The sequence below is a fragment of the Ornithorhynchus anatinus genome, chromosome 11 (genome assembly GCF_004115215.2).
Source record: "Ornithorhynchus anatinus isolate Pmale09 chromosome 11, mOrnAna1.pri.v4, whole genome shotgun sequence".
NCBI classification, from domain to species: Eukaryota; Metazoa; Chordata; class Mammalia; order Monotremata; family Ornithorhynchidae; genus Ornithorhynchus; species Ornithorhynchus anatinus.
The window spans coordinates 51,223,780-51,241,305 of record NC_041738.1 but is presented as its reverse complement, the minus strand read 5'-3'; the positions used below and the strand labels follow the sequence as shown (position 1 = coordinate 51,241,305).

General features: G+C 51.3%; 1 protein-coding gene across 1 annotated transcript; it reads left to right on the top strand.

Annotated features, from left to right (window-relative positions):
* Window positions 1–5,732: 5,732 nt before the first annotated feature.
* LOC114815111 (serine protease 33-like) lies at window positions 5,733–16,301 on the top strand. The gene is made up of 6 exons (XM_029075644.2): window positions 5,733–5,998; window positions 12,270–12,296; window positions 12,503–12,677; window positions 14,208–14,482; window positions 15,068–15,225; window positions 15,671–16,301. Exons 1-6 carry the CDS (start codon window positions 5,932–5,934, stop codon window positions 15,941–15,943), a joined length of 975 nt encoding a protein of 324 aa, XP_028931477.1. The 5' UTR covers window positions 5,733–5,931; the 3' UTR covers window positions 15,944–16,301.
* The last annotated feature ends 1,225 nt before the right edge of the window (window positions 16,302–17,526 follow it).

The following is a 17,526-nucleotide window of genomic DNA, read 5'->3' as shown; positions in this document are numbered from 1 at the left end:
CGGAAAAAGTGGAGGGAACAGGGGCTCCATTTCCCACTGAAACAAGGTTTAACACAGTTTTTTAAATAACACGGGGGTTTGCAGGAACACAGCTATGGTCTGGTAGGAGACTAATGGAAAAAGGAACATAGGCATCAAAAAGCAGTGCATACACAATCAATTCAGAATGGCAACGGCATGCTTGAATTTACAATGACCAATTAAGAAAGCAAGGGTTGATTTCAATAGACAGGGATAACAATAGGTAAAAAGAAAGAATGGAAATAACCCAGACGGGTAAAGTCAACACTCCCTAGAACTGAAACAGAGTTTTCAGCTAGGCTTCAGATTCTTAAGTAAATATTACACCACAACAGATTTACTAAGTTAAACATTAAACCAGAACTATTGTAATGTTCAGAGGTAATACTTAGATAATACACTGGAAATAATGTCCCAGCAGTGGGTTTTATAATCTACCACAGAACAGTTTATTAATAATCATAATAATAATTATGGTATCTATTAAGCACTTATTATTTGCCAAGCACTGTTCTAAGAACTGGGGTAGATACAAGGTAATCAGTTTGTCCCATTAGGGGCTCACAGTCTTCATCACCATTTTACAGATGAGGGAACTGAGGCACAGAAAAGTGAAGTGACTTGCCCAAAGTGACACAGCAGACAAGTAGCGGAGCCAAGATTAGAGCCTTCTGACTCCCAGGCCTATGCTCTAACCACTACACCATGCTGCTTCTCTCAAAATGTAAATATGAGACAATTGCCCAGTGTATTATTGAGACCGGAATCGTGAGTGTAGCACTTTGGCAATTACAAACATGTTTAGCTTTTGGATGGACGGGAAGGTAATAGTGTAAAATTTGTTAAAGATAAACATCACGAGGTACTTGAAACCACAGGGAAGTAACACACTAGCTATAAATTAATCTTAAGAAAGATTACATACCAGTAATACCTGCTCAAAGAATTGTCACGTGGATCCCATGGTAAAATGAAGAGAAACATAAAAAATTAAACATCCAAGGAATAAGAGGGAAATAGACAGACCTATGGAAAGGACTCATTTGTTACTGAGATTAGGTGAATTTAAAGGATGGAACACTTAGAAGCGCTTGGGTCCCAGAGATCTAAGTTTATTGAGTGAGAACTTTTTCCCTTTCCTAGAAGAGATGATTCTTGTTGTTGCTGTTCAAAGGGCAGAAGCCAAGTATTTATCGTCTCAGAGTTCTGGCAGATACTCCTGGAAGAATCTCGTAAACTTATGAACACACTTCATTTGCCATTTATAAGGTATCATTTTACAAGGTTACTAATTGAATTGGGTTTTATACATTTGAAGTTTTCCATAGTGCAATAGTAAATAGTACATAATACAACATATTCAAGAGCATGGGATGAAAGGGGAGCCCGCTTCTAGCTGGTCTTTAGACTAAGTTCAATGTGGGCAGGAAACGTGTCTGCCAACTCTGTTCTTTGAACTCTCTCAAGCATTAGTACAGTGCTCTCCACATAGTAAACGCTCAATAAATATCACTGATGATGATGCTAGTGAGCACTTAATAAATGTCATTAGCTTTAAAAAAAAAACCTCATGTTTCCCAATTCCTAGACTCCCACTCTTTGCCCCAGACCATTTATTTATTTATATTAATGCCTGTCTCCCCCTCTAGCCTGTAAGCTCACTGTGGGCAGGGAATGTGCCTGTTTATTGTTACATTGTACTCTCCAAGCGCTTAGTACAGTGCTTTGCACACAGTAAACTCTCAATATGACTGAATTCAAATGAATTGAAGACTATGCTGCAGAATTGATCTTAAAACAGGCTCTGTCCATAGTGAAATCCTTTAAGCAAGTTATTTCCTGTTTAATAAAATGTGCAGTGACTGGATTGATTGTAAATGATGAAGCACAATGCCTAAGGCCATGGAAGGGCAGGCCAACGCTCTTTCAAGAATTTAGTGGTAAAGACTCAGAAGACAAGACTACAGCTAGGTAGTAGAACACAAATCTGCTTGAACATCTTAACATCTGCCTCCCCTGTCAGACTGAGAGCTCCTTGAGGGCAGGGATCATGTCTATGAATCCTGTTGTACTCTTCCAGACACTTAGGATGGGGCAGTACAGTACAGCGTGGAGGGCACTTAATATACTCTACTGACGGATTGATCGATGAGCGAAACCAAGGCAGCAAGCTGAAATGAAGGTAATTTGCCTAATGATGAAGATAGTCTCCAAAATAGAGGCTGGTGGGCAGGGAACTTGTCTACCAACTCTGTAATGTTGGATTCTCCCACATGCTTCGTACAGCACTCTGCACACACTAGGCGCTCAATAAATACAATTGACTGATTCATTCATTCATTGTTCGAGTGGATGGGGGTCGGGGAGTAGGGTCAAGCCCAGAAAGAGCAGCTGCTATGTGGCAATCTGAAGCCCATCAGGAAGGTGGAGGAGGTTGGGGGGCTGTAGAAGTATGATTCTTCTGGGGGACTCCTGGCCTGCATGCAGTATGGACACTGGGTCCTCGTGGTCTCCCCCCACCCACCCCTGAGAGAGATCTCTGCCCTTTGGGCTCATAGCAAGAGGTCAAAGGATTGGGGCAGGACAGGGAGATGAGAACTGATTTATGTGTGTCTCCGGGTTGTGGTTTTACTTTGTGAAGGTGAGATGGGTACATCTAGGTTTGAGGGTGAAGCAGACTGGAACTCCATGAGCCAATCATTCCTGCCTGACACCGCACCTGACTGGCTCCATTCATTAACACCCTATCACCTGGACACCTAAAAAGCAGGGCGGTCACTTAGCGTCAAGCAGCTGAGGATGTCTTGAGCTGACCTGGACAGTAATATGGCCCCCACCCCCACCACTCTTCCTGAGCGTGGGTCAGTGGGATGTAAGAAAGCATGAAACGTCTCCCTCACCCCAGTGTCGGGCTTAGCCAAGGATGCTTCTGTCCTTTCAGTTGCAGAGGTTTCAGTCTACGGACTGTAGGACCCGTCAAGGCTGGGCGTGCTCACCGGCTGCTTTAATCCCCCCCCCACACACTATCGTTTCACTCCTCGTTGGGTTCTCCACTGTTCTCACTGCTGCAGAAAATGGGACTTAGTTGCCCAGCCTCCCACTGATGCCACACAGCACAGGTGGTCTCCCGCTCCACTCCAACTCAGGAGCTTCTTCCTCCCAAGGAAATGTGTGCTTCTGGCCTTTCCCTCTCTCTCTCTGCCTATAATAATAGTAATAATAGCATTTGTTAAGCACTTAGTGTGTGCCAAGCACTGTTCTAAGTGCTGGAGCACTGTTCTAAGAGCCGGAGCACTGTTCTGAGAGCCTCTTTGCTCAGCTTTCCCACCCCCCATCCTTCCCTTCTTCAAAGACTTCTAAGGCTACTTCCTCCATGACATATTTCCAGATTTACCCACCCACATTCCTCCTCATGCCATACCATTAGCCACCACCGCACTTTTACCTACCAATGGATTAATCTGCATCTATTATATTTTTTTTTTTTGTTTTTACAGTCTTCGTTTAGTGCTTACTATGTGCCAGGCACCATACTAAGTGCTGTGGTAGAAACAAGCCAATCAAGTTGGACACAGTTCCTGTTCCACATGGGGTTCACAGTCTTAATTCCCATTTTACAGAGGAGGTAACTGAGGCACAGAGAAATGAAGTGACTTGACAAGATCACACAACCGACAAGCGGCAGAGCCGATATTAGAACCCAGGTCCTTCTGACTCCCAGGCTCTTGCTCTATCCACTAGACCCTGCTGCTTCTCATCTATCGATTCCCCCCTCTCCGATCCAGAGGCTTCAATCAATTCTACTGTCTCACTCAGGAAACTCAAGTTCCCCAAGGGTGGGGATCTCAACTTTCATTGCTCTCTTCACTCAAATGCTTCCCGCTGCTTGGAACTTTTTTTCCCCTTCAAATCCTCCAGAGCACAGCTCTCCTCCATCTTCAGAGAGCTCCTGAAATCCCCTCTCCTCCAAGAAGCTTTCCCCGGGCGGGGGGGAAGTAACAAACGTTTCGAATCGGCAGCAGCGGCGGTGTTGGCAGCATCGATGATGAGAGGGAATTGCACAGGGTTGGAGGGAGAGGACATGGGCAGCCCACCGGCCGAGGAAGGGCCTGGATCTCCCAGGGGTCCCTGGGCCCACTGGGGCACAAGGAGTGGAGCCGCCATATCCTTCTCTCCAATTCAGGTCCGATCCCACATCGGGGTGGGGGCACTGGCCCCAGAGAGCCACAGTCAAACAGCTTCCATGACAGACTGCCTTTTCTGGGGCTCTTTCATTTTCTGGAACTGAGTTCTGTCCCATTCCGGCTGGCTTCCAGCTCTGCTCTTCCCCAGTTAATAATAATAACAATAATAATAACAATAATAATAATGGCATTTGTTAAGCGCTTACTATGTGCCAAGCACTGTTCTAAGCACTGGGGAGGATACAAGGTGATCAGGTTATCCCACATGGGGCTCACAGTCTTAATCCTCATTTAACAGTTGAGGCACAGAGAAGTTAAGTGACTTGCCCAAAGTCACACAGCTGACAAGCAGTGGAACTGGGATTTGAACCCTTGACCTCTGACTCCCCAGCCTGGGCTCTTTCCATTGAGCCAAGTTGCTTCTCAATTAATTTCTACCACCTGCAGACTGTGTCACCCTAAGGGGCCCCTGCGCACTTATGTATTTACAGTCATGTTTGGCACTTACTGACCTACAGAACTCATCTATATACAACACGACTTTCTCCTCTGTTGACCTTACCATGCCCCGGCTCCTACCAGTTCTAACTTTGCTTACCCTCTTACTCCAACTATTTATACATAACAGTTATCTGCCAGTCTCCCCTGCTAGATGGTAGACTCCTTGAGAGCAGGGAGTGTGACTACTGACTCGACCGTGCTCTCCCAAGCACTTGGGGGAATGCTCTGCCAGTAGGCGTGCAACAAATGCTAATAATAATAATGGTCACATTTGTTAAACGCTATGTGCCTGGCACTGTACTAAGCGCTGGGGAGGATACAAGCCAATGGGGTCGGACACAGTCCATGTCCCACGCGGGGCTCATGGTCTCAATCCCCATTTTACAGATGAGGTAACTGAGGCACAGAGAAGTAAAGTGACTTGCCCAAGGTCTCACAACAGACAAGTGACGGAACCGGGATTAGGACCCACGACCTTCTGACTCCGAGGCCCGTGCTCTACTACGGCATGCTGCTTCTGATTGATGTTCCCCAAGTGCTTAATACGGCATCTACAGTAGCAGGTGGCCAATAAATTCTTGTGGCAGCAGGAGAACAGGTCACTTAGACCAAAGACTCTTACCCCTCTGGATCTATTAAATAAAGAAAGGAAAGAAACAAGGACTGAGAGGGAGAAGCAGAGACTGGACTCAGAGTACCTGGAAAAAAATCATCTGGGAAGAAGATAAAGAGCTGTAGGGAAGCACGGAGCGGAGGCTGGCGAGTGCCGAGGGGATCGGAGGCAAGTGTTCCGGCAGGTGGGCGAGCGGGCTGAGAGTGGGGATGCCGATGTCTCCGAGCCCCACAGTTCTTTCCTCAACAACAACAAAAAAAAAAACGCCGTACTGTTGACTTTGCTGGGACACTTGGCAGCAACTTCAGGAAGTCCCTATGTCCCTGGGGCAAATGGGGGCCCGGCCAGGCTGTGGGAGACACGCATGCACACACGTGCACGCGCACCCACACAAACACACACTCTCTCTCTCTAAGAGCAGAAGGGGTACCCGGGCCTGGATGAGAGAAGACAGAGCCGGGCTGCTGCTGTGGTGGGAGCCCCAAGGGGGTTGGGACAGTGGAACCTGTCCCACCCCACCCCCTCCCCAGGGCTTTGAGGACAAAGGTGCAGGGAACTCAACTGCCCACAGACTTTGGGACTTTGCTCTCTGACCCAGGGCCCGCAAGGGACATGGAAGGGCCTTGGGCAACTTGGCTCCTGTCACTGCTGCTTCTGCTCCAGCCTCTCCTACTGAACGGTGAGTCCGAGGCCCGTGGTCCCTGGGTCCGGTTCCCTCGCTCTTCGGTCCTCAGCCCCCCCCACTTTCCTACTCTTTGGTCCTCAGCCCACCCTCCCTCCTGGCACCCAGGAATCTTCCCCTGGCAAGGGGCTCATTCCTGACAGGGGATCCTGATCCTCTCAACCCACACCCTGCTCCAGATCCCCGTCCTCGACTTGCTTACCTCCGGGGACTCGGGCATCCCAGTCCCCAGCAGAGTTCTCACCTTAACTCTCCAAAGCTCCCCCCAGACCCGCCCCCGGCTCCTTCAGTCCCGCCACCACCACTAGCAGCACCTGGGTGTCCTGTCTCCCAGCCCGACTCCTTCCCCGGATTTTCTTCCTCTCCCTGAGCCCAGTCATCCGGCTCCCTGTCCCTCAGCTTTCCCGGGGACACCGGCTCCCTTCCCAGAAAGCGTGACTCTCCCACAACCACCCCTCCATTCTTTTCCACATCCACCTCCCTTCCTCCAAGGGCACGTCATTTGAAATCCATTAGGCAGAAAACACTGAGCACTAGTAGAAGTCTGAAGCCCAAAATTTGCCAAGGGGGTAAAATGGAAAATGATCCAGGACAAGGGAAAAACCTTCATCGTCCTATTTTTAGGTGGGGGGATCCAAAGAGAGATTGGGCAGGAAGGGTGGGAATGAGGAGGGTACCTCAGTCACCAGACCCACAGAGATATGGGGGTAACGAACGAGGTTGGGGGAAACAGGGACCCCAGAGCACGGGAGAGAAGGTCCCACCACCGATACTGGCTGAACATCTGCTGGTGTGGAGTAATGCTCGTGGGCAAATCTGAGAGACCTGTGGCAGAGTTCCCAATTTAACCGAGGGGAGGGAAGAAAGCGCCCAACTGGATAAAAGTGCTGGGGCCGGGGCGGGGGGTGGTAATTGAAGAGTGCCAGTGACAGACACCTATGCCAAGTTGTGCCAAGCTGTGCCCAGATGTTGGGTCGGCAGGACCGGGGTTAAGGGGCTTCTCTGGGTGGGCTAGAACTTTCAAGGAGGGGACTATTATACTCTCCTGAGTGCTTAGTACAGTGTTCTGCGCATATTAAGCACTCAATAAATACCACTGATGGATTGATGCAGACAGGAGGAAAGGACATTCAAGGTGAGGGGAATGGTATGCGCAGTGGCAGGAGAATGACAGCTGGGAACAGTTTACTGAGGGCATGAGCCGACGGGCAGGGAAATGCCGTAAACTCCTTGGGGGCGGGGACCATGCCCACCAACTCTACGGTATTGTGCCCTTGCAAGTGCTTAGTCCAATGCTTAGAACAGTGCTTGACACATAGTAAGAGTTTAACAAATGCCATTATTATTAGTGCTCTACCTTTCATTCATTAATTCAATAGCATTTATTGAGGGCTTACTATGTGCAGAGCACTGTACTAAGCAGTTGGAATGAACAAGTCAGCAACAGATAGAGACAGTCCCTGCCGTTTGACGGGCTTACAGTCTAATCAGGGGAGACGGACAGACAAGAACAATGGCAATAAATAGAGTCAAGGGGAAGAACATCTCGTAAAAACAATGGCAACTAAATAGAATCAAGGCGATGTACATTTCATTAACAAAACAGGGTAATGAAAATATATACAGTTGAGCAGACAAGTACAATGCTGAGGGGATGGGAAGGTAGACGGGGAGGAGCAGAGGGAAATGGGGGGAAAAGAGGGTTAAGCTGCGGAGAGGTGGGGGGGGTAGAGGGAGTAGAGGGAGAAGGGAAGCTCAGTCTGGGAAGGCCTCTTGGAGGAGGTGAGTTTTAAGCAGGGTTTTGAAGAGGGGAAGAGAATCAGTTTGGCAGAGGTGAGGAGGGAGGGCGTTCCAGGACCGCGGGAGGACGTGGCCCGGGGGTCGACGGCGGGATAGGCGAGACCGAGGGACGGTGAGGAGGTGGGCGGCAGAGGAGCGGAGCGTGCGGGGTGGGCAGTGGAAAGAGAGAAGGGAGGAGAGGTAGGAAGGGGCAAGGTGATGTAGAGCCTTGAGGCCTAGAGTGAGGAGTTTTTGTTGGGAGCAGAGGTTGATAGGCAACCACTGGAGGTGTTTAAGAAGGGGAGTGACAGGCCCAGATCGTTTCTGCGGGAAGATGAGCCGGGCAGTGGAGTGAAGAATAGACCGGAGCGGGGCGAGAGAGGAGGAAGGGAGGTCAGAGAGAAGGCTGACACAGTAGTCTAGCCGGGATATAACGAGAGCCCGTAGCAGTAAGGTAGCCGTTTGGGTGGAGAGGAAAGGGCGGATCTTGGCGATATTGTAAAGGTGAAACCGGCAGGTCTCGGTAACGGATAGGATGTGTGGGGTGAACGAGAGAGACGAGTCAAAGATGACACCGAGATTGCGGGCCCGAGAGACGGGAAGGATGGTCGTGCCATCCACGGTGACAGGGAAGCCTGGGAGAGGACCGGGCTTGGGAGGGAAGATGAGGAGCTCAGTCTTGCTTATGTTGAGTTTTAGGTGGCGGGCCGACATCCAGGTGGAGACATCCCGGAAGCAGGAGGAGATGCGAGCCTGAAGGGAGGTGGAGAGGACAGGGAGAGAGATGTAGATCTGCGTGTCATCTGCGTAGAGATGGTAGTTAAAGCCATGAGAGCGAATGAGTTCACCAAGGGAGAGAGTGTAAATGGAGAACAGAAGAGGGCCAAGAACTGACCCTTGAGGAACTCCAACAGTTAAAGGATGGGAGGGGGAGGAGGCGCCTGCGAAGGAGACCGAGAATGACCGGCCAGAGAGATGAGAGGAGAACCGGGAGAGGACGGAGTCTGTGAAGTCAAGGTGAGATAAGGTGTGGAGGAGGAGGGGATGGTCGACAGTGTCAAAGGCAGCAGAGAGGTCAAGGAGGATTAGAATGGAGTAGGAGCCATTGGATTTGGCAAGAAGGAGGTCATGGGTGACCTTAGAGAGAGCAGTATCGGTAGAGTGAAGGGGACGGAAGCCAGATCGGAAGGGGTCCAGGAGAGAATGGGAGTTAAGGAATTCTAAGCAGCGATTGTAGACGACTCGTTCTAGGATTTTGGAAAGGAAGGGTAGTAGGGAGATAGGGCGATAACTGGAAGGGGAAGTGGGGTCGAGAGCGGGTTTTTTTAGGATGGGGGAGACGTGGGCATGTTTGAAGGCAGAGGGGAAGGAGCCATTGGAGATTGAGTGGTTAAAAATAGAAGTTAAGGAAGGGAGGAGGGCAGGGGCGATGGTTTTAATAAAGTGAGAGGGAATGGGGTCCGAGGCGCAGGTGGAGGGGGTGGCACTTGCGAGGAGGGAGGAGATCTCTGAGGATGGAAGGATGGAAAAGTAGGGGAGAGGGTTGGTGGCGGGGAGGGGAGAGGCGGAGGGGTGACTTTGGGGAGCTCAGACCTGATTGTGTTGATTTTTGTGATGAAGTAGGTGGCCAGATCATTGGGGGTGAGAGATGGGGGAAGGGGAGGAACAGGGGGCCTAAGGAGAGAGTTAAAGGTCCGGAACAATTGGCGGGGGTGACAGGCATGGGTGTCGATGAGGGAGGAGAAGAAGTTTTGCCTGGCGGAGGAGAGGGCAGAGTTAAGGCAGGAAAGGATAAATTTGAAGTGTGTGAGGTCGGCTTGGTGCTTGGACTTTTGCCAGCGGCTCTCGGCAGCTCGAGCATAGGAGCGTAGGAGGTGGATGGAGGAGGTGATCCAGGGCTGTGGGTTAGTGGAGCGAGAGCGGCGGAGGGAAAGGGGGGGCGAGAGAGTCGAGATGAGTAGAGAGGGTGGAGTTGAGAGCGGAGACCTGATCGTCGAGAGTGGGAAGTGAGGACAGGGCGGCAAGGTGAGGAGAGTTGCTTTTGGAAAGACGGATGGGATCGAGAGAGCGGAGATCTTTGTGGGGTAGTAGCAAAGATTTGCGGGGGGGGGAGTGTGAGAGATGAGGCAGGTGAGAAGGTTATGGTCAGAGGGAGGGATTTCAGAGTCGGTGAGGGAGGAGAGAGTGTAGCGGTAGGAGATGACGAGATCGAGGGTGTGACCGAGTCGGTGAGTGGGAGAGGTATGGTGGAGCAGGAGGTCGGCAGAGTTGAGGAGGGATAGCAGGCGGGCGGCGGAGGAGTCGTCGGGTACATCCATATGGATGTTGAGGTCTCCAAGGATCAGAGTGGGCCGAGAGAAGGCGAGAAGGAAGGTGAGAAAGGGGTCTAGGTGGTTGAAGAAGTCGGAGGTGGGACCGGGAGGATGGTAGATGACAGCGACGAGTATCTGGAGGGGGTGGTAGAGGCGAATGATATGGGCTTCGAAAGAGGGGAAGGAGAGGGAGGGGGGAGGAGGGATAGTGCGGAAGAGGCAACGGGGCGAGAGGAGGAAGCCGACGCCTCCTCCCTTACCGGTGAGTCTGGGGGAATGGGAGAAGGAGAGGCCTCCGCCGGAGAGAGCAGCGGTGGAGACCATGTCTTCGGAAGTGAGCCACGTTTCTGAAAGGGCGAGGAGGAGGAGAGAGCAGGAGAGGAAAAGGTCATGGACGAAAGGTAGTTTACCTGTAATGGAGCGGTGGTTCCAGAGGCCACACTTGAAAGTAGCTGTGGGTGCAAGGGGGGGAAAGGGGGAGAGCGGGGGGAGGGGAAGGTTTGGATGGGAAGGAGGTGGCGGGGCCCTGGACAGGGAGAGGGGGATGAGGGGTAGCGGTGGGACAGGAGGACTGGGATGGGGCGTGGGTGGGGAAGAGAGAAGGGGGGAGGGGGGGAGGGGGGGGTTGGTGGGGGGGAGTAGGGGGAGGGGGAAGAGGGTTGGCGCTGGTAAAGTGGGGTTCTAGGGCGGGGGGGTAGGCAGAGGAGAGAGCGGGAAAGAGCTGAACGAGAGAGGGGAAGGGGAGGATAGGAAGGGGCGGGCGGGAGGAGGTGGGGAGGAGGGACATGGTGAGGCCAGAGAGGTGGGTGGCAGCACTGACAACAATAAACAGTAACAAACGAAATCGGTAATATAGCAACATGATACAGTATGATACAATACAGTAGTGTTAATAAGCGGACGATGACCAGCTCAAAAAATGTAGTAATCATATTGATAATAATAATATTTGTTAAGCACTTACTATTTGCCAGGCGCTTTCCTAAGCGCTGGTGTAGATACAAGTTAATTAACTTGATCTCATTCCCTGTCCCACACAGGGTTCACAGTCTAAGTAATCAGTCAATTGTATTTAGTCAGTGCTCACGCTGCGCAGAGCACTATACTTAGCACTTGGGAAAATACACCGTAACAGAGTTGGTAGACACATTCCGTGCCCACAGCGAGTTTATAGTTTATATAGGAGAGTGAATCCTGAACTCCTATTGGACAGCTGAGAAAAGAGAGGCCAAAAGAAGTGGTCAAGGTGGCCCAAGGTCACCCAGCAGGTAAGTGGCCGAGTAGGGATTAGAAGCCAGGTCCTCTGCCTCCCAGGCCCGTGCTCTTTCCACTAGGCCGCACTGTTCTTCAGATGGGCAAAGAAGCTATTTATCAGCATCAAGTTGCAATCGCCTTGGGCTTGCACTGGGGCACGGTTAGAATGGTGAAAATTGCCAACGGGCACCAAGCAAGAGAGACGAATCAAAGGGGACGGACTCCAAGGTCGTGTGTTGAGAGGGTGGGAGGTTAGCGATGGGTCCGTTGACAAAGATGGGGAGGTGAAAGATTTGCCTGGGGTTCAGGAGAGAAACAGAGTCATTATTCATTCACTCAGTCATATTTATTGAGCGCTTACTGTGTGTAGAGCACTGTACTAAGTTCATTCATTCATTCAATAGTATTTATTGAGCGCTTACTATGTGCAGAGCACTGTACTAAACACTTGGGATGAACAAGTCGGCAACAGATAGAGACAGTCCCTGCCGTTTGATGGGCTTACAGTCTAATCGGGGGAGACGGACAGACGAGAACAATGGCAATAAACAGAGTCAAGGGGAAGAACATCTCGTAAGATACTAAGAACATACTAAGTGCTTGAGAGAGTACACTACACTACACTACACTACACTACAACAATAAAGACATATTCCCTGCCCACAAGTTTACAGTCTTGGGGTAGGGGGATGTCAGACATGAATATTAATAAATAAATTACAGATATATACATGAGTGCTGTGGGGCTGGGTGGGGGGGAAGGGCAAAGGGAGTGGGAGAAGAAAAAATGAGAGGTTTAGTCAGGGAAGGCCTCCTGGAGGAGATGTGCCCTACCTAAGTCCCAGTTTTCCCCTCTCCCCAGACCTAGCCTCTCCTCAGTTGGGACCATCGGGGCACTAACCACTACTTCTTTTCTCTCACAGGGGAACAAGGGAAATGGATCCAAACAGGTGCGTCGGGTGGCAGGGAACAGGGGCACAGTAAGCCAAGCTGGGTGCTGGGAGGAATGTGCAGGCTGGATGGGTGGATGAAAGGTGACAGAGGCCAAAACATCTGTGAGGGGAGTGAGGGGCTCTAGGTAGGTAGGAGGAGGGTGAGCTAGGGGAGGCTGGAAGAACTGGCCCCCTGAATTCTGAAGGTGCCCTCCTCTTCCCAGAGTGCGGCCTGCCATCCCAGAGGCTGCGGGAGACCCCACGCATCGTTGGGGGCAAGGACGCCAAGGAGGGCGAGTGGCCCTGGCAGGTCAGCCTCCGACACCGTCGGGATCACATCTGCGGGGGAACCCTGATCACTCAAGACTGGGTGCTGACGGCTGCTCACTGCTTCAGCCCGTGAGTCCGGGGGGCCCTTGTCCACCCTGCTGCCTCTCATGATGGGCTTCAGCCCTCGCCCACCCAACTGTCCACCCACCCCTGGAGGGGTCCACATTGTCTTTCCCTACTTCCCACTTGCCCAGAAAGATTCCACCTTCACCACTTCCTAAGCTTCTGGATGTCATGCCCGAGATATCTGCATTTCATGGTTTTTGATGAATTCGCCCTGCTCTACCCAACTGCTTTTGCCAGGACCCCAGAGTCAATTGCATCTCCTCCGGCATTAAAAGTGGGTTGGAGGAAAGAACACTGGGCTAGGAGTCAGAATACTTGGGTCACCTTCCCCCTACCTCAGCCCTTCACCAAGTGCTTAGCACATAGGAAGTGCCCCATCAATAGCACAGTTATGATTCTAATCTCAGCTCCACCACTGAGTGGCTGTAGGACCTTGGCCAAGTCACTAACCTCTCTGGGCCTCTTTTCCCAACCATATAAGGGAGAAGAGAGCTAATAATCATTTTCACCTAGCTTGACTTGGCAGAGTCCTTTGATTTTCCCACAGGACTTTCACATCAGTCCTCTCCCCATAATCTCACAACATCGAGGTGAGGTAGGGAGAGCCAAAGATGATAAATCAATCAATCATAGTTATTGAGCGCTTACTGGGTGGAGAGCACTGTACTAAGCACTTGGGAAAGTACAATATAACGGAGTCAGTAAACATGTTCCTTGCCCACAGTGATGATGATGAAGATATAGTGATATTGTAGATATCAAAGTCCTCTGAGGCAGGAGGGTCTAAGTGAAAAGACTCTGGGAAACAGGAGACCCAACCTCTGAATCCAACTTGGCTACTGGCCTGCTGTATGACCTTGGATGAATCACTTAACCTCTCTGCCTCAGTTCCATCATTTGAAAAACATGGATGACACCCGTCTATGCCAACCTCTTAACAGCATTAATCGTATTTATTATGCAAATTCTGGGCGCGGGACACTATACTAAGCACAGGGAGAGAATACACAGGTAGGAATTAGAGACTGGGGTTGTGTCTGGTGGGATTATTTTAAATCTTCTCCATGACTATGCACAGTGTGTAGCACATAATGAGGATTTAATAAATACCATAACCAACTTAGTGCTCTTGAAGCAAAAATCAAAGGTTTTGCCATTATGCTAAGATGGTGCTCATTTTGTAATTAACTTTGGCTGAGTAGAGGGTGGAAAGCGGGGGGAGAGGGAGCAGAGACTTGAGGAGAGAGAGAGAGAGTGAGGAAAGAAGGAAGACAGGAAGGAAGAGGGGAAGGAAGGTGTGAGGATGGGAAGGAAGCAATGCCCTGAAGGAGCTCCCTCTACCAGCCTTGTTCTCTCCAGCTTTGGCTCCTCCCATCACAGAGCCAAATCTCAACTAAATCTCGGGCCCCACTAGGGAGCTGCCGTCCTCCTCCCATGCCAGCCACATCTCGGCCCCACGTTCGGCCACGCGCCCCAGCCCCTCAGCAGCGCTGGTTATTACTGACGCCGCCTCTCCCCACCCCGACTCCTCAGGCCTTTGGAGACGTCTCAGTTCCGGGTGGTGCTGGGAGAGCTGCAACTCTTCTCCTACCCCATCCATGCCATCTCGGCGGCGGTCAGGAAGGTGATCCTACACCCCGACTACAAAGCCACTGAGCAATCGGAGGGGGACCTCGCCCTGGTGCAGCTGGCCACTCCCTTCAACTTCACGGACTACATCCTGCCAGTCTGCATCCCTCAGGCCACAGACTCCTTCCCCTCGGGGCTGCTCTGCTCCGTGACCGGCTGGGGAAATGTGAAACAAGGAGGTAAGGAGAGGGTGGGACCACCCGCCACCGCTTCCCAACTCCCCAACCAGCCCCGTCTGGTGGGCTTTCGGAGCCAGATCCCACCTAGGGCCAGGCCCAGCCCAGCATTCTCCTGACCCTTACCCGCCCCAGCAGCCTCACGAGGACACGGCTGCTCCAGCCAACCGCCTCCCAACAGCCTGCTCTTCTTCTCGGTGGTTGCTGGGAGTAGGAGGACCTGGTTTCTACTCCTGGCTCTGCCACGTGCCTGACCTTGGGCAAGTCCCTTCACGTCTTGATGACTCCCCGCCTCTTAGAGTGTGAGCCTCATACGGGCCAGGACCTGGGTCCATCTTGATCTGGTACCTACCCTAGTGCTCAGTACAGTGCTTGGCGCATAGTAAGCGCTTAACAAATACCACAATTAGTATTATTGCTGCTCTTCTCCCCCAAGCCAGGTCCAAGTGAGTGTTGTACTTAGCTGACAACAAGCCTCCTGCAGAGCTAGTTGCATTTCAAAGTCCCCACTAGGGAAGAGGTGGGAGGACAGGAGGATGGAAGGATGGGAAGGATGACTCTTATGCCTTCTCTTCCCCCACACACCAGTTCAGCTTCCTAAGCCTCACACCCTCCAAGAGGTTGAAGTGCCCCTGATTTACCCCAGTCAGTGTAACAACTTCTTCAAAACCCAGAATTCCAAGCTCCCGGTCACGAACGCCATGATCTGTGCGGGCTACCCGGAAGGTGGAAAAGATTCTTGCCAGGTGAGAGCTGCGGAAGTCTGGGCCGAGGAGGAGCTGGGGACTGGGCTAGCCAGATCCTTGGAAGGGAAATGGGCTTAGTGGGGTAGAGTTGGTGAGGGAGGGCCAGGTGCGTGGAATCTCTCTCTCTCTTATGGGAGGAGAGTCCATGGTGGCAGGATGCTTGCATTCCAGAAACCAGCAAGAATGAGAAGTGAGATGGGGCTATGGGACAAGATCCCTGGGTACTGTGGGAGCAGGGAGGGACTGGGACTGGAATTCAGAGTCAGGTTGTCTTTACTGTAAGAAGGGAGAAAAGGCTAGAGGAGGGGCAGAAGGAGGTGGAGCAAAGAGGACCTTGGCTCTAAGAGGACTGAGGTATGCTGGGTGGGAAGGACCAGGACACCAGATTTCTGGGAGAGATTGAGTGCTCCCTTTTGCTCTTTCTCCTTCTCTCTCTCCTTCCCAGGGAGATTCTGGGGGGCCCCTGGTCTGCTCCCCAAACAGTTCCTGGTTCCTGGTTGGGGTGGTGAGCTGGGGCCACGGCTGTGCCCTCCCTGGGAAGCCTGGGGTGTATACATTCATCCCCGCCTACAGCAGATGGATCCAGCACCACGTGCCCAGCCTGGGTCTGGGTTACAGAAACATCACCGTGTGGAGTGCAGCACCGACAGGGTCCAACCCCCTCGTGGCCTCCCTCCTACACACCCTCCTCCTGGGCACTCTCTGGTTCCTCCTCTGACACCTACTAAACACCTTCTACTCCCCTATATCCCTCCCTCAGTCCTCTCAGATCCTCCTCAAAGCAGCCTGCGGAAGCTTGCTGCCACTGCTGCCTCTTCCCACTCGCTGAAAACTCACTGTTTCTGCGGGGCTTTCATCAGCCTCCCAGGCCCTCATCAATCCCCATGACGGGGAAGTTCTTCATGTATTTTCATGTCTTCCTGCAAGACCCTCTGCCTTCTGAAAAGGCCTTCCTCCTCCACTGCATCAACGGTCGGCCCCACGCCTTGCTTCATGCCGTTGCTCGGACCCTTTCCTCTGTTGGGGCAGAAACAATATGACGACGTCGAATCTCCACAATAAAGGTATGAAACGGAGATTTGCATTAGGACCTTCGGCCTGCGGCCAGGAACCAGTCTCACCTGTTCTGCCAATAGCCCAGGTGGGCGGCCCGGGCTTAAGAGGAACTCGGGAAGTAGGTGGGGGTGGCTGGACCTAGTGCCTTGTGGGGAGAGGGGATGTTCTAAGCGGGCCAGGAGGGCAGAGTCAGACAGGGAGAGGGGTAGGTTTGGACCTTTAAAGACTTGAGGGAGCTTTCTGGGGCAGGGCTTGAAATGAGGGGAGGGAAGAGACTTGGAGAAAAGCCAAGAAAGGGGTCATTCGGGTGCAGTGGTTCTCGAGGATCCATGAACAATGAACAACAAAGAGGAAACGGAATGGACGGCCTAAAACAATATGGGAGTGAGGGCACGGAAGCTTCTGAAAGGGAGAGGGCCCAGTGGAAAGAGCATGGGCCTGGGAGTCAGGGAACCTGGGTTCTGATCCCAGCTCTACCAATTGCCTGTTGTGTTTTATTGTGCAAGACACTTAACCTTCATCATCATCAATGGTATTTATTGAACATTTACGGTGTGCAGAGCACTTTACTAGCACTTGGGAAGAATGCAACAGAGTTGGTACACGTGTACCCTACCCACAATGAGTTTATAGTCTAGAGGGGGAGACAGACATTATTACAAATAATTTGTAATATATACAGTATGCACATAAGTGTGTTGAGGGTGGGCCAAATATCAAATGCTAAAAATTCACAGATCCAAGTGCATGGTTGACACAGGAGGGAGATGGAGCTGGGGAGCTCTGTAAAATGGGGGTAAAAGACCTGATCTCCCTTTCTCAGACTGCGAATGTCATGGGGGACATGGACTGTGCCCAATTTTGGTGTATTGTACAATGCTTAGCACATCATAAGCCCCTAACAAATCCTACGGTTATTCTTATTAGTAGAGCCTCACAGATGGCCATTCTAGGGAAAGCCCCAAAGCACTAACGTACATGTCTATAAATTATAAAAACTGTTTATTTATATAAATGTGTCTCCCCCTCTAGCTATAAGCTCATCATGGGCAGGGAATATGTCTATCAACTCTGTTACGTTGTACCCGCCCAAGCACTTAGTAGTGTTCTGCACATCATAGCGCTCAATAAATACCATGATTAAGATGAAGATGGCTAAGATCATCATGGAGGGGTTAGCTCCGTGTCCAGCCTTCCACATGTTCACCGAACCAGCGAGAATCCAGAGGCTATTACATATTGTCT

What these genes read in the sequence shown, in the direction of transcription:
- LOC114815111 (XM_029075644.2), top strand. Translation starts at nt 5,932, where the DNA reads ATGGAAGGGCCTTGGGCAACTTGGCTCCTGTCACTGCTGCTTCTGCTC. An exon ending in AGGGAAATGGATCCAAACAG is followed by an intron (nt 12,297 to 12,502) that starts GTGCGTCGGGTG and finishes TCCTCTTCCCAG; the next exon opens with AGTGCGGCCTGCCATCCCAG. An exon ending in GCTGCTCACTGCTTCAGCCC is followed by an intron (nt 12,678 to 14,207) that starts GTGAGTCCGGGG and finishes CCGACTCCTCAG; the next exon opens with GCCTTTGGAGACGTCTCAGT.